This window comes from Carcharhinus amblyrhynchos, chromosome 2, assembly GCF_965287045.1.
Source record: "Carcharhinus amblyrhynchos chromosome 2, sCarAmb.v2.hapA, whole genome shotgun sequence".
Taxonomy (NCBI): domain Eukaryota; kingdom Metazoa; phylum Chordata; class Chondrichthyes; order Carcharhiniformes; family Carcharhinidae; genus Carcharhinus; species Carcharhinus amblyrhynchos.
The window spans coordinates 93,792,490-93,810,066 of record NC_137325.1 but is presented as its reverse complement, the minus strand read 5'-3'; the positions used below and the strand labels follow the sequence as shown (position 1 = coordinate 93,810,066).

The window sequence follows — 17,577 nt, the reverse complement described above, 5'->3', positions numbered from 1 at the left end:
TAGCGTGGATAGAGAATTAGTTGTCTAATAGGAGGCAGAGAGTTGGTATCAATGGGTGCTATTCTGATTGGCGGTTGGTAACCAGTGGAGTGCCGCAGGGATCGGTGCTGGGGCCTCAGCTATTTACCATTTACATAGACGATCTGGAGGAGGGGGCTGAGTGTAGGGTGACAAAATTTGCTGATGACACGAAGATGAGTGGAAAAGCAAATTGTGTGGAGGGTGTGGGAAGCCTGCAGAGGTATCTGGATAGGCTGAGCGAGTGGGCGAGGACCTGCCAGATGGAGTACAATATTAGCAAGTGTGAGGTTATCCACTTTGGCAGAAATAATAGTAGGAGGGATTACTATTTAAAGGGCGAAAAGCTGCAGCATGCTACAGTGCAGAGGGACCTGGGGGTCCTTGTGCATGAGTCGCAAAAAGCCAGTCTGCAGGTGCAGCAGGTGATCAAGAAGGCGAATGGGATGCTGGCCTTTATAGCAAGGGGGATAGAATATAAAAGCAGAGAGGTCTTGCTGCAACAGTACAGGGCACTGGTGAGGCTGCAGCTGGAGTACTGTGTGCAGTTTTGGTCGCTGCACGCGCAAGGATATTTTGGCCTTGGAGGGAGTGCAGAGGAGGTTCACCAGGCTGATACTGGAGATGAGGAGGTCGGACTATGAAGAGAGACTAAATGGACTGGGTCTGTACTCGTTGGAGTTTGGAAGGATGCGGGGGGATCTTATAGAGATGTATAAGATAATGAAAGGAATGGATAGGGTAGAGGTAGAGAGATTCTTCCCGCTCAGAAAGTACAGCACGACTAGAGGGCACAGCCTCAAGATAAAGCGGGGGCAGTTTGGAACGGAGTTGAGGAGGAACTTCTTCACTCAAAGGGTGGTGAATCTCTGGAATTCTCTGCCCGTTGAAGTGGTGGAAGCTGCCTCGCTAAATATATTTAAGACACAGGTAGATAGGTTTTTGATAGGCAAGGGAATTAAGGGTTATGGGGAGAAAGCGGGAAAGTGGAACTGAGCCACTTCAGATCAGCCATGATCTTATTGAATGGCGGGGCAGGCTCGAAGGGCTAGATGGCCTACTCCTGCTCCTATTTGCCCCTTAGTGTCAGGGGGGTTAACAGGGTAAAATATGAGGTTGTGCAGAGAGGGCCTGGATTATAGTCTGTGCAGGCTCAATGTGTCGAATGGCCTCCTTTTGCACAGTGATAATGCCATTGAATATCAAGGGGCAATAGTTAGATTCTGTCTTGTTAGAGAGGGTCATTGCCAGATGTGTAGTGTGAATGTTACTGCCACTTGTCAAATCTGGATATTGTCTAGATCTTGCTGAATTTGGACATTAACTGCTTCCATATGTGACGAGTCATGAATGCTGCTGAACATTATGCAATCATCAACAGTCAACCTCGCTTCTGACATTATGATGGAAGGAAAGTCATTGATTAAGCAGCTGAAGATGTTTGGGCTATGACACTAACCCTAAGGAACTCTTGCATTGATGTCCTGAAGCTGAGATGACTGCCCTTCAACAACCACAACCATCTTCCTTTGTGTTAGGTATGACTCCAACTAATGGAGAGTTTACAGCTTGAATCCCATTGATTCCAGTTTGTCAAGGGCTCCTTGATGCCACAATTTCACATTGATGTTAGGTCAGTCACTCTCATCTCACCTCTGGAGTTCAGTTCTTTTTATAGAATCATAGAATCCCCACAATGCAGAAGGAGGCCATTTGGCCCATTGGGCCTGCACTGACAACAGTCCCATCCAGGCCCTACCCCCATAACTCCATGTCTTTACCCTGCTAATCGTCCTGACATTGAGGGGCAATTTAACACGGGCAATCTAATCCGCACATCTTTGGATTGAGGGAGGTAACTGGAACACCCAGAGGAACCCCACACAGACAAGGGGAGAATGTGCAAATTCCACACAGTCACCCAAGGCCAGAATTGAATCCAGTCCCTTACGCTGAGAGGCAGCAGTGCTAACTACTGTGCCACCAAACATGTCCCCATGTTTGAACCAAGACTGTAATGAGAGCAGGAGCAGAATGACCTGACAGAACTCGACTCAGTGAGCATCAGTGAGAGCAACATATAGCAGCGAGTGCCACTTAATAGTATGGTTGATGACCCCTTGCATCACTTTACTGATGATCAGGAACAGACTGATGGGCAATAATTAGCTGGGTTGGATTTCTCCTGATAATTGTGTACAGGACATAGCTGGGCAGCTTTCCACATTACTGGGTAAGTTTCAGTGTTGTTGTTCTGGAACAACTTGGCTAGGGGCTGGAACAAAGGTGCTCAGTACTATTGCGAGACTGTTGTTAGTGCTCATAGACTTTGCAGTGTCTAGTTCCTTCAACCATTTCTTGATATTGTGTGGAGTGAATCAAATTGGCTGAAAACTGGCACTTGTGATGCTAGGGACCTCCAGAGGAAGCCCAGATGGATCATCCACTCAGCACTCTTTGCTGAAATTTGTTGTGAATGTTCTGCCTTATCTTTTGAACTGATATGCTGGACTCTCCGATCATTGAGGATGAGGATATTTGTGGAGCCTTTTCCTCAAGTGAGTTATTTACTATTCACCGCTGGATGTGGGAGGACTACAGAGCTTAGCTCTGACCCGTTGCTTGTGAAATTACTTAGTCCTATCTATTACTTGATACTTATGCAGTTTGGCACATCAGGTAGTCCTGTGTTGTAGCCTCACCAGATTGGCATCTCATTTTTAGGTCTGCCTCGTGCTGATCCTGCAAGCCCTCTTGCACTCTTCACTGCAGATCCAAACCAAAAGACAGAAAAGTGGGAAAATGGAATGAAACCTGGAAATCTGTGATCCTCACAGGAAGTTTCACGGGATTAGAATCATAGAATCCCTACAGTACAGAAGGAGGCCATTCAGCCCATCGAGTCTGTACTGACCACAATCCCACCCAGGCCCCATTCTCATAATCCCAAACATTTACCAGCTAATCCTGCTAACACTAAAGTCAATTTAGCATGGCCAACCAACCTAACTCGCACATCTTTGGAGTGGAGTGTTATGTGGAATAATGACACCAAATTGCATTTCATGGTCTTTAGATTTTTAAAATTGCACAATAGCACAGTAAAGTTGATTATATTTTAAATTGGGAGTTGTAGAAAAAAATTGGATAAATTTGGAGTATTAAGCTAAAACAAGCACAAAAATGACTTGCCATTAAAATAAATTAACAAATCAGCAAACACTTTGAGAATATTAATTTCTTACAAAAGGAACTTCTTTGATAATGTAACTTCGGGAACAATGAAATGTCTGGTTAAAAACTGGTAACAGTGTTAAAAATATTCTCAGCTTTTAAGGGCATTGTCTGCTTTTTCAAGTAGCATTGAGGCTTTCAAGGAATTAGCAACTAATGTGATCATATACACCACAAACTTAGCATGACATTGACATTCCTTCAGTACTGTTTGCTCTACAACTGAAGTTGGTCAGCTCAGTTGGCTGGACAGCTGTTTCATGATACAGCCAGACACCACAGCACAGTTCAATTCCTGTACCAACTGAGATTATCTATTAAGATCCGCCTTTTCAACCTTGCCCCTTGCCTAAGGCCTGATAACCTTCAGGTTAAATCAACAACAGTTAGCCTATGGCACTCCTTCTCCCCCTTCACTTCAGCATGTCCTGGAACCTTGCTCCTAATCCTGCCTTCACTCCACTCTGCCTCTACCTTTTGTGATCCTGCAGCACAAGTGGTGGAGTAAGAATTGTATTTCTAATTAATAATGTGACAAACTGTTAACCAAGTTCCAAGATCAATTTTTTCAGGAACTACCAAGCAATGTTTTGCTGAAGTTTTATAAGTTTTAATTATAATGAAGCTCAATATGGTCCTCTGGGACCATGGTGACTTTTATTCCAATGCAGATCTACAATCAATCGTACCGTTTCAGATATCGTGTCCAATTGTGAATGCCGAGGGGAAAACAATTAAATTGCATTATTAATCTACTGGATTAGATTAGGTTGGAGACAAAGGATTATTTATCAGTAAAATTGTACAATTTTTAGATTGAGCTTTACAACAGGGAGTTGTCCTGAGCTGGAATGCACTGGTTAAAAGACTGGTGGAAGTCGGTTTAATAATAACTTGCAGATGATTGAAATAAATACTTGAAGAATAAAGATTTGAAGAGTTTATGCGGAAAGTACAGGAAACTGAGCCTAATTGGGTAATTATTTAAAAGTGCTGGCATAAGCATTTATTGGCAAATGGTCCTCTCTTCTGTATCATTGTACGATTTTAGATTTAAGCATTGCAAATGTAGGCAAAGTAAAAATAAAAGAATGAATAAATTACGTTAAAACATTATCTTGCTTCAAAGTTTATGTAGCAACGACCTTTTATCCTTTTGCTTTCTTTGCTTCTCCCTCTCTCCCCTCTCCCTTCTTCGCCTTTCCCATGCTTACTTCTTCCTCCTCTCTCCCTTCACCTCAATGTGCCCTGGAGCCTCCGTTCCCCATCTTACTTCACTCCACCCTACTTCTTCCTTTGTGATCTGCAGTACAGGAGATGGGGAAGGAATTATATTTCTAACTGATAATGTGATAAACTGTTAGTCCAGCTCCAAAATCAGTTCTTTCAGAAACTACCAAATAATGAGTTCCTTACTTTTGATAGGTTTATAATGCTACTCGATTCACACAAACATTAAGTTCAGAATGATTTTTTTTCATTTTGTCTGATCTCAACTTTTCTATTAAAATTGACTCTTCCGAATTCAGTGTACTGAATAAAACTAAGTTTTCAAAAAAAAAATGGAACTATCATGTTTGATTTTTGCAGAGATGCAAAGCATGTTGATGTTCATAAATGTGTATTAAGAGCAATGCTTTATTCATGTTTATTTTTGTCACTATGTCATTACATAAACTGATTATTCTCTAACCCACTTTAACTGCTTCACTTTACAGAGACATTGTGTTTGCAGAGGATATTGTTGATGCTTTCTTGTTGCATTTCAGGTTTTGGGCTCAATGATGGACAGTGGCATACAATACAATTTCATGCAAAAGAAAATTCTGCAATTCTCACAATTGATGGTGATGATGCTTCTGCTGTTCGGACCAACAGTTCAATGCAAATCAAAACTGGGGATCAATATTATTTTGGAGGTACAATAAAATGCATGAAGGCATTTGGTATTCAGTAAAATTCATGATATTCGCTTATAAACGGATTAATTAAGATTAAGTTTTCTCAGTTTAAAGATAGTAACATAGTTGATTGAATTAGCGGTATATAATCCATTTTAGTTATGGTGTGATTTTGAAAAAAATGGAAGGAGAACTATGAACATTGATGATGTGTCCTGTCAATGAACACAGTTCACAGTGACTATTGCAACAAGTCTCATATTAGCCAATGTCATGCCTGCCTTACAACAATTAATGTAAAACTCGTGAAGAAACAAGAACTTGGGAGGAGATGGTATCTTAGTGGTGATGCCACTGAATTAGTAACCCAGAGGTCTAGGCAAATAATTTGAGGATCAAGGCAATTGGCAGAATTTGAATTCAGTCACTAAAATCTGGAATTTAAAGCTAGTCCCTCTAATGATGACTATGAAACTATCATCAATTGTTGTCAAAGAAAATCATCTTGTTCACTAATGGCCTTTCAGGAAGGAAATCTACCATCTTTATTTGGTCTGATGTGTGTGTGTGTGTGATATATATATATAAAATATATATATATATAATTCCAGACTCTCAGCAATACGGTTGACTCTCAAATGCCCTCTAAAATGGTTGTGTAAGTACCTCAGTTATTAGGCAAATAGGGATGCGTAATAAATGCTGGCCTTGTCAGTGACACCTGCATCCCATAAATAAAACAATACTCTCAACTTCACTACCCTTGAAAATGGTGGAGAGTGTATGGAACGAGTGATTTGGGATGAGTGGGTCGAGGAAGAGTGTTGTTAAAACCTCAAAGTAATGCTGTTGATAATTTCTTGGACCTGTTGTATGTGCCATATTGGCATCTGCAAAGAACTTAGTCTGACCATTATTGCCACTTCTTCAAAACAGTTACAAAGGTACAATATTTGTTTTTTTAAATGATATATATATATATTTGATACAAGGGATAATCAGTCATTGTTTTCAGCTGTTATCCAGCATAGCCTGGAGAAATACGTGTGTGTGTGTGTGTTGGCGTGTGTGTGTTGCTTGAGGACAGATTGCCCTCTATAGTAAAACCCTGATGATTGACACGTTAACACACACTGTTGGGGCTCACAAATGAATAATAACAATTTGGTCTTGAGCAGTTGTCAAACTGTATTCAAAAAACCTTCAGAGGAGGAAATACGGTGAGACAAAAAGATTTGTTCTTCGCAAAGATGAGCTACGACTATGAGTTGAAAGTGAGAGGTTGACGTGAAACTCTACTCTCTGTGGGAGATTGCATATGCTTTCAGACCTTATGATATCTTGTTGGTTTTCTGTCAACTAGTGGCATGCAACAACTTATATTGTCAGCTGAACCAGATCCTGTTTGATCTTAAGCCTGCAAACGTTTGCTGGAAACAAGACAGTGATTGCTTCAATAAATCTAGCCTGCTTTCGCAGATACTCATTTATGTACACTGATGCAAATGCTACTTTGTTCTTAAAATGGGAAGAGCTATAAAAATAAGTGGTTGTAATGTTGCAAATTAAGAATTGAATTTTTTTTTAAGTTGGAAAATGCCAGCAGCTTTAGGAAGAGAAGACAAGTCACAAGATATGACACTGCACTTATTCGAGTAATTAGCTCATCCACATCTTAAGAACTTGTGTCTAGTTCTGGGTCACCCATTTAACAGAAATTACCTTTTAGCACTTGTAAAGGTGCAGCAAAAGGTCACCCATCCAATATCTGGGATCAAATACCAGAGCTACAAGGGAAACCACACAAACTAACTTATTCACATAAGAAAGACTGAGGGGGTACTTTATTGAAATAGTCATGCTATTGGGAAAATTCACTTGTGAGAAACAGCTTTCATTGACTGCAGTAACACAACAATGGGACCTGGGATGAAACCTAGAGGCGCACAGGCGCATGGAGAGATTAGATATAACTGTTTTGCACAGACTGCTGAATTTTTAGAATAGTCTGCCCAGTGATGCTGATAATATCACTAATCTAAAGATAGAGTTGGAGAGGCATTTGGTGAGAGAAATAATTGCAGGGTTTGGATTCTGAATTCTGTAATCTGCTTTTGAACTGTGGGCTGCTGAGATGGACTGAAATTGTGTTTTCTTTGCAATTGTACATTTTTGTTTTGGCTTATTCCGCCTCATGCTGCAGGAATGTGATCATCCGCATATAAAGATTATTGTCTGACTCTGCTTCTATTGTCTTTCTCTTGTTTTCTCTCAGGGCTAGCCCTGTTTGAATGCGGAAATAGCACGGCCTCTCCAGCTTATCTCACTCCTCAGAGAAAAAGATCACTTGCAAACTCTGCAGCTAGCAGAGCTGTGCAGAGAAAAAGGAAAATCCAGAAAACTGCATAAGGACACAAAGGAAAAGGCAGAAAAAGAGGGCAGAATGCATTAACCGTGCTTGCTCCTCTCTTGATGTAGAGTGGCGCCACCTTAACTTTAAAGATTGTGACTAAAGGTCTCGCACCAACTATTTGTCACAGTATTGACAGCTCTAAGGATACAAGTGTCAAACTTGGAATTGCAAGGGATGGCTATTAAAACAATGGACTTTTGCAAACTGTTTAGCTAGAGAGGTGATGGAAGCTTGGGAGTCAGTGCAAAACAGTAATCTAGTCATGGAATTCAGATGATAAAAAGCACGAGAAGAAATCTTGATATTAGGGCAGCATGGCGGCACAGTGGTTAGCACTACTGCCTTATAGATTCAGTGACCCAGGTTCAATTCCCGGTTTAGGTCACTGTCTGTACAGAGTCTGCACGTTCTCCCCGTGTCTGTGTGGGCTTCCTCTGGATGCTCCAGTTTCCACCCACAGTCTTAAAGATGTGCTGGTTAGATGCATTGACCATGCTAAGTTCTCCCTCCGTGTACCTGAACAGGTGACGGAGCGTGCCAACTAGGGGATTTTCACAGTAACTTCATTGCAGTGCAAATGTAAGCCTAATTGTGACACTAATAAATAAATTTAAACTTAATAACGATTGTGACAACCTCAGATTAGTTTGCAGAGTTGAAGTAGCTTCTTACTCTTTTTCCTCTTTCATAACATAATGGAGGATTATAAATTTTTTATTGGTTTCTTTTTGTTCTTTGGCCAGTTATCGTGTCGGCCACACTTACGGGTGTTTTTACAGATACTATTTGCTCACATTGCCTTTGAGGTTTCATGAGATTAATGCATAAGATTTAATGCAGTCACAGAGCGGCAACCTGCAATTGATTATCAGGAACACTTGCATTTCTTGTGTACAACGTCATTATATGACTGATCCTTGGGAGAGTGGGACAGATATGTAAGAGAACACACAGTCTGATGGATATTCCTTTAATTTTGTTGCTACACAATATCACTAGTTCAGCAATCTCGAACTATAAATTGGCACAGGATCCTTGTTAATAATTAAGAATATGAGTTAGAAGTTTTGACATATATAATTTCTGCCACTTTTTATGATCATCTCAGTACTAAAGCTCTATGCCCCAGGGTTATTGCATCATGCCATCTGAGACATCGGACAATCTACTGGTGCAAGAAACTTTATAACAAGTGAGAGTTAATGCTTCCCCTAAAGGCAGGCAGTACAATGCAGCAGGAAGGTGCAGAATGGAGAGCTTGTTGCCTTTTCACCTCCCCTCACCCAAGTTTGGGGTAGTAAGTGTTTTGACAAGTACTTTAACCTTCCTGTTGTGGAGCTCACAGATCTCTTAAAGAACGGTCAGAAAACTTCCAGTAAAGCCACAAAATGCAAAAGACATCAACCAAACAAATAATACAAGAGTGCCAGAGAGGCCGGGAATCTTTTAAAGTCTTCAAAATAGATCTTTTTGAAAATGCTGACACTTCCCTGAACTGCAACAGTAGATGACAGTGCTGAGCAAGATGACTTAGTCAAGGGGAAAGTTGTGGACTATTCCACGCTACGAGCAGATAATGAAGCCACGTGCAGCACCATTACTGAACTGGAACAAGTTAAGACGTCACCAGAGATAGACCTGGCTAACACTGAAACCAAAGTGTACGAGAAGAATAAGGCTTACAGGCAGGTGAAGAAAAGACAGAAGTATGATTAGAAAATGTTCATTCCAGAGCTGAACTGAAAGATTTGAAATGCAAGCTGTTTACCTTTGAAAACACATGATAAATGAATCTTCAATGAACCAAACTGTTCAAGCACTGAGTAAACACATTTCCAAGGTTTCACAAAGACAGAAGGAGGCTTTGAAAGAAAAAGGAGCTTAAAGGTTAAGCAGGACTTTCTGATGCCTCAAAACAGTTGCTTGAAAGTAGAATTAATAGCCAAAATTGATAACTTTGATCCAAACGGAATCATTTAAGATGAAATCCATGGTATGGAAGAGCAAATCCAGACTTTAGAGCTGATAAGGATTATTGTCAGAGACAGGTTGATATCTAACAAAAATTGAAAGAATCCAAGGAGCAGTCAGTGATCATGAAAGAAAGATTCTGAAAGGAACTAAATGCCCAGGTGAGCATGTTAACCTCACATAAGAGATCTGTGGATAACTGAAACAAAAGCAGCTAAAGTTCCCAGAATGAACATACCCATTTGCTTGTAAAACAGCTGGAAAGTAAGAGAATAATCAAAGATTTTGTGTACGATAATAAAACAAGTGGGAGTGAAGGTTCCATTTTTGAAACCTCAATCATAACATACTTTGCATCACGCTGCACAAAGGAAGAAAAAGAAAACACACCTGTTAAATGAACTGAGAGCATATTCTCCCTGTAAAGAATGAGATAAACTAATAACATCCATAATAACAAATGGGGAATTGACAAAGATCGGTTCAATACCAAGGAACAGAAAAAGTTGAAAAGGCCCCCAGAAGCCAGAATATCCTCCAATTCACTAAAGTTTACCAGCATTGACGGAGCCTACCAGACATCAGACAGTAGTGTGCTCAAGATATGGAAAAATTATAAGGCCTCCGGACCACTAGATAGATAGCACCATGATGTAATTCATGAAGCAAACTTGAATAACTTGTCAGTAGGTTATGTTCTTATCCTCGGCTGGTCCCCAGGATGGCAAGGGTGGAGGTGTTTGTGTGCATCGGGGTGGAATCCGGTTAGGGACAATAACATTTTCTTTAATGTAGATAACATTTGAGAGTCAAGATGCTTATTCAGTGAAAAGAGCCACAAGATTTCACAGGTTTGGAACAGCAAAAATAAGCTTTATTACAGAAATTTGTGAAGATTAAACCATTTACAATTTCCATCTTGTACTCTAACGTTGAGGGTAAGTATGCAGTACATATAAATTAACAGGCAAACTGTGGTTGGTCACATCATACTACACAAGAGCTGACAGATGTGACTGAAACAAGTTCCAGGAATTTCTCACCCACCCACATTGTGAGCCTGCCAATCTCACTGAAAATTCATCTTTCTCATAAGTGTTTCTTATCTCCACATTTGAAGATCTCTCCTTGGAATTCTCTTCAAAAGTCACTCCCACTTGAATATCTTCAACAATAACCCACCTCACAGGGTTTCAATCTCACCTTTCAAGATTCTTTTCTTCTGGATGTCCAAATACACTTGAGCTTCACCTTCCATGCCCAAATCTGATCTTTGGCTATGCCAAGCCAAACACGATTGCTCCAAACAGATAACTTTGCTCCAACGGCCCACATCACGGAGTAACCAACTTTTGGTTGCCTTCTTTGATCTCCAGGTTTCCTCTCATATCCACTTATCTTAAAGTTGGCTTGCTGCAGCTCTTTCTTGAATTCAGAACCTATCACATTGCTCCTTTCTTTCTTTAATTTCAAGTAAGGTTATTATTTTTATCCCCTAACTTCGTCCCTTACCTGTCACTTCGTTTTGGGGCATCTCCCTGTCCTGTCCCACATTTTAGACCCTCTCCATGTCTCCGTCCTGTGTTCTGCTCCTTCAGGATGATAGTACTCCATATCAGGTCATCTGACCTGCCTTTTCACATGATCTGTTTCTTCTGTGCTGTCACTGAACCCCAGTCTAAAGAGCAGAACAAACTCAAACTGTGTATGTGCAGCCATTTCTCAGCTGGTGCATGCACAAGAGGCCAAAGGTTCATTGGGAACTGCAGTTCCTAACTTATGAAGGTAAGTGGGACAGGTGTAGAACAAGTGTTCAACATATAAAGGGTTAACATGGTACTGAGTACAGAACCAACTGCACATTGATGTTAGAGAGCACATGACCCACATTTAGGGATCATTATGGTGTTGGACATGGCTGTATTTTGAAGCTAGCATGGAGAAAGCTCCCAGCTTGGACCATTAATGGATCTATATAGTTTATCATACTTACTAAATACTTATTGTTGAAATACCTAAGGCTATGGATCCTTTCATAAAGCCTGCTGAACTATGCCCAACACCTTACAACAGGGGCATGCCATTTGGGTAATCTGGCATGTAAACTGACAGGTATGCCTGCAGCTTGGTCCAGTGGTTCTCACATACTTGGGCAGCCCTGCCCAACAGAGAGACCCACTGGAAGCAATCAGATATCCCATCCCAAAGGCCTTTTTTTAAATCTTTCCCCCAGTGCCTTGAATTTTGGCAAGGGTACACGCAATCGCTTGCATCAGGATCTGATCATCCCAAGTTGAGGGAATTGTATAATATCGTGTGAGCACATAATCTGGATGAATATTTAGCTGCCTTCTTTCTGAACTCCAAATTGACTTGCGTTCCCAGTGTCAGATGAATACTTTGTGCTGTAAAGAAGGTGGCCTGGGTGCCAAAGAAGCCAATCCACTCTGCTACGACAAGATTTCCCAGGAAATATTAATACTTTGGGCATGTATTGCTATTTCCTTTTTTTTTTATTCATTTGGGGAACATGGGTGTTGCTGGCTTGTCAGCATTCATTGCCCATCCTTAGTTGCCCTTGTTCAGAGGGTAATTGAGAGTCAACCACATTATTGTGGCTCTGGAGTCACATGTAGGCCAGACCAGGTCAGGATGGCAGATTTCCTTCTCTAAAGGAGATTAGTGAAGCAGATGGGTTTTTCTGACAATCTACGATGGTTTCATGATCATCAGTAGATTTTTAATTCCAGATATTTTTTATTGAATTCAAATTCCACTATCTGCCATGGCAAGATTCAAACCTGGGCCCCAGAGCATTATCTGGCTTTCTCGATTAACAGTCTAGCGATAATGCCACAAGGCCATTGCCTCCCCTAATCCATCATCCATTTGTCCAACAGTTAACAAGCATTAATGTTTAAATAAAGATTACAAAATAGATACAACATTCCTGTAATGTGCTTCAAAGGATACGCTGTTCACCCCAGGAGCTCACTGCATGTATGAAAATGTAATGGACATTGCAAGTTCCATTTGCTGTGGCCGATGATCACTCCATCCATATGTGGCTATGAAAAGTCACCCTGTAGGCTAGAGTCAAACCGCAATGCCTATGTAATTGAACTTAGTGGATAACTTTTGCCATGCAGCTTGGGTGAAATATTTTCACAAATGTCTATGATTGATTTACACATTTTCAAGCTGTGAAATGTTTTCTTTAGCTAAGAGCTTGTTGTGCGCGGTATTTCAAAAGACAAAATCGTTCCCTGCGGAGCTCAACTGAGGCAGCAAACAAGCAACTATAATTGGCCCCAGTGTTTCTGTTGAGAGAGGCAAAGTATCAGTCAAGGTTATGCAGTGACTGCTCCTCAGAAATGTGCATGTAAGGTGAGGATAGGATTAGTTTCCCTATGTTTGAGTAGCCTGTCACCACTGATGGTCTCGGCTCGAAGATGATGAACAACAACTTGAGAGAGGCACTGGATGAGTTGCGAAGCCCCGAGACAAGTTTGCACCTTCAATCAGTGTAGAGGAACCCAGAGAAACATAAGTAAAGAAAATCTTTTCTCAATGATTTCAGTGAACATTATGAATGGCTGAAAACACGTAATTCTTCAGGAGAAATAAAAAATAAATACTGCAAGCCATTTAATAAAGAAAACAACCAAACATCAATATATTTTGTTTGATCAGAATTTTAATTTCATGTTACACATGTGGGATTCCTCTCTGAAATTGACACTAACATTCTGAGGAGAACAAAAAATATATTGATGTTAACTGTTCTCATGATACTATCATAGTTTTTTGAAGTATTCAGAGGAATTTAAAGTGCCCATTTAGAATGCTCTAAGCTATTGATGTTATGAAACACAATTTAAGTTCACCTTCAAATGAAGTTTACCTGCCAAAGTATAGATCAAGTAGCATATCAGTTGTGCCAAGACATTTGGAATGTCTGTCAAATTAGCCACCCCTCCTGAATGTAAAGTATCAGTGCTGTGATCTTTTATGTTGATAAATATTTGGCTGAGAATATATTGGGGCAAAAATTTCCTCTTCGCTATCTGGTGCAAAATTGTGACGGTATTCTTTGTTTCGACCAGGTTAGGAGGGGTGAACTAACTCTTCTGTTTCTCCCACTCCTGGCTTAATTACTACAAAGTTTGGATTCAAAAAGATGATGTTGCTAATTCAATATATATGTAATATGTTTAACTGGTTCAGTTCAGTGGAAGAAATAAGCCAGCCAGGGTTTTTGCATGAGGGGGTAATTGAATGTATTTTTGCATTTTAAACCTTTTGTCAGTAATTTCTGCATTTATACTGAGTGAGTTTTAGCAATAAAACAAATTATTGACCTAAGGAACCTGGCTGGTTTATTTATTACCCCACCTGCACAGTTAAGTACATTAGATGTATATTAAACATGCAATAGTACTTTTTAAAATTCAAACTTTTTAGTTTTATTGTTAAAACTCACTCAGGTAAAATATTCACAGAAGGTTTAAAATGCAAAAATACATCCAACTGCCCACTACTGGAAAAACAATGCATATGCAACCATCAACTCCCCACCCCTGCCAAGTCATGCAAAAAGGAAATAAATCTGCTGAGTATCAGGTCTTAGAAGTTGGCACAAATGCACAATTAGTTTTCAATCTCTGATGACTTTCCTTTTGCAGAAAAGAACTGCCAATTTTCAATAAAAATATGGTGGAAGGTCAACAGAGTATCATATCCTAACTAACTAATCAAAGTAGGATTGGAAAATATATGGGCAGAGACTATCACAGGAGTAGGATAGTCACAGCAAACAAGACACTGAAGCATGATGAAAGCTAGTTTAAAAGACCATCTCACACTGAGCATGTAGAAATCCTGCAAATGTTTTTTTGTTAAATATCAGCTGATCTCTCATGGCTTTTTTTTTCAGTAGCCTAGAGGCTATTTGGAACATTAGCAGGGAGATGGGAGAGAATGAGGATGGGAGAATCAACGAGGCAAAGGACCCAAATTGGATGCCCTTGATTGGGGTTTTGCAAAAGTCAGCAAACTTATCTCTGAAGAAACTTCAATGTAAAGCCCTCAGCCTAAAAATATTTTGCTATTTCATCAGTGCCCATCTTTGTACAACAAAGTCAGACAAGGGTGTTGATGACCAGGCAATATTCAACTCCACTGAATTCTCCTCCAATAACAAAACAGTCAATGCCAGCCTACAGCAGGTTTGGATAACATCCAGGCTTGGCTGATAGATGGCCTCTTTTAAGGTCAAACCAAATAAACAAACTCAAGTTAAATCAGGACAAAGTAAAAGGGGCAGCTCCCCAAAAGGAAGGGGAACAGCCCGAACAAAATCAAAGCACAAAGGAAACTTGAAAACATCAAATTAAAATGTGATTATTAGGGTCAATAATGAATCCCAGCCCCTACAGTTGGCTGATAAATGACAGGCAACTGTCACATCACAAGTGCTGGAAAATGACTATCTCCATTGAGGAAAGATCCAACCATCAACTGCTAATTAGCACCACTACTGCCAATTTCCCTTGCTGTGAACATTCTGTGGTGACTGTTGACCCGAGGTTGAACTGAAACAGCATATGCACAAGGCTGCAAGTGGTTATTTTCTGGCAATTGTCTCACCTTCGGACCCCTCAGCACCTATCCACCATCTAATGTAGTGCTTGTCACTCACCTACATCAGTGCAGTCTAACTGAGACCAGAAATTCACTACCATCCATGACTGGCAGTCTGCATGATCAGTGCCAGTGCTAATGGGTAAGAGGCACTTACCTTTGATGGAAAATATTCAAAGCATTTGTGTACAAACTCTAATGCATATGAAATTTGAATCAAACAGATGTATGATATTAACTTTACATATTACTGTCTACCAGATATACAAATTAATTTGCGCATGGATAAAGAATACATGATGAAGTTCATTTAAACTCTGCACCAAAATTAAGAGGAATAAAAAGGCTCAAGTCTCTGTTATATGATAAAATATCTGAGTTGAAAGAAATCAAGGAAATCAATTGATGCTCTGAGGGCCCTGCCACACACAAGCTTAATTTAGCCATCCAGAAATGTACAAGAATAGCCTGGAGGTTGGAACTGACAAGCTCCTTGATATTTTTGCTCCCCCTGGAGAAGTCTGATGGCCAAGCGCTCGCTGCATGGAAAATTATGGATATGAATCCACATCGCACTGTTTTGCACATCAAAGCATTGACATGTACCACCTCTTCACTTGTTAACACAGTCAATTTTTACAATCTTTCATATGGTATAAAATGAAAACAATATGGAGTTTTTTTCTTTGTATTTTGCTGAATATTAGAAATGACGTTTCATTACAAAAACACTCTCTCCCATACTTTTCAGTCAGGAGTACAGATAAAAAAAATGCAACTCTGGAACCTGAGTGCAAAGGCTGGCGTGTATTGATGTGCAATTTGCTTTTCTAATACAATGTACCTTTGCAACTTGTCTCACATATATTTGTTTTTTTTCCTTTAATAATAAATGGTATCACAGCATGCTGAACCCAAGAGAAATAATGGATTTTGCTGAGACTGCTTCAGTATTAATAGGATTATATTCATGCAGGAATCCCTTAAAAATGCAGTTCAGTGCCGGTTTTAACCCTCACCCTGCTCCCTCCTCCCCAGCCCCTGACAAGAACAGGGGTATGTAGGGTTTAAAATAGAAGTAGAATACTTACCTCCCCTTTGCACTGCACTCCGCTGTCCACAAATTTAACTCCTGAGCATCAGAAGGCACATAAGGCCCTTTTCTCCAGCGCACACGAGACTCATAAAGATGCAAAAGTTGGGGTTTGACAAAGTCTTTCAGACCCCAATACAAATGTAACCACAGATCATGTGAGGCCTGCACTAGGAACTGCTCTGTGAAATGGATCCATGTCCAGGTTCTTTAAACATCAACTGGTTTCCCTGTGAGCCAGAAACAGAAATGTTGAATATCATGAAGGAACGTGTAAAAAAAAATACTTAAATTGTAATGTTGTGCTTGCGCAATTTCACTAAGAAGAATTATTTTATGTACATGTGAAGAAATATATATATACATGCCTCCTTTCAATGGAGTATATAATTCTAATAGGCAATTTTCTGAGTGTTTGCAAACTATTCAATCACAATGCTGAGACAAGGCTGCATCTGTAGTCACGTAAATTAAACTTTTTCTTCCCCTTGCTTATTCTGAAGCGCTGATTAATAGAGAAAATGAAGCTTTACATTTTCAAATAGGGGTTTTCAAACTTTGAGCCTAGGTTCAATGTAACCTGAATCCCTGGCAAATTGGACTTCCCAATCAGGTACTTCAAATCCTATGGCCACTATTTCTGGGCTGCTTACCTGCAGAGCACTCAAATGAGGAGGCTTGAGGAATGTGGATTCTTGGGCAAAATCTAGAAGGCACCATGATAGAACCCCACACAAGTCCACATGCCAGTATTCAGTGAACGATTGGGTAAGATAACAGGGGTCTGGAGGAGGAACAACTGACTCTCCGTGTGGAATGGGGGATTGCAGGGCTAGACAATTGAGAATGAACATTATGGGGGTCCGCACTGTTGTTGAGGAGGCTTTAGAATTTGATCAGGAGTAGGTTGGGAGGTCAGGAAACAACATTGCAAGCACCTGTCATAATGCTGTGAGGCATTGGCGTGCAATTGTGGGGGCAAGGATCGGAGAAAGTCCAGTGCTAGAAAATCAGAATCTTTGTTTTTTTTTTAAGCAGAATTCACCAGTTGTTAGACTGTTCACCCACTGTGAGCTGGGCTTAAACTTCATGAGAGAAGTTAATTTTACCTGATTTATGAAAAGTGTGGTTGCAGTTGTATGAGAGGACCCGCAGATTCAGACATTTGGACTAGAATGTTACGGCTGTTCATGCCAGTGGGATTTTCTTATCCTGCTGAAATGAAAGGTGGTTTGGTTGGGTGCCAAATTTTCTGACCTCACTGCAGCAGCAGCATTGTGTGAACGGCCAGTAGGATCGCGCCC

At 40.4% G+C, this 17,577-nt stretch overlaps 1 protein-coding gene across 2 annotated transcripts in view; it reads left to right on the top strand.

Moving 5' to 3' along the window:
• The window catches only part of LOC145356548 (contactin-associated protein-like 2), a 1,680,587-nt gene that overhangs the window by 801,483 nt on the left and 861,527 nt on the right, over positions 1–17,577 (top strand). Inside the window, exon 9 of one of the 2 annotated variants that reach the window (XM_080209313.1) lies at positions 5,022–5,171. The exons of the other annotated variant lie outside the window; for it this stretch is intronic. Within the exon in view, the coding sequence (XP_080065439.1) occupies positions 5,022–5,171 (150 nt within the window). The remainder of the gene's footprint in view (positions 1–5,021; positions 5,172–17,577) is intronic. 2 annotated transcript variants of the gene reach the window in all.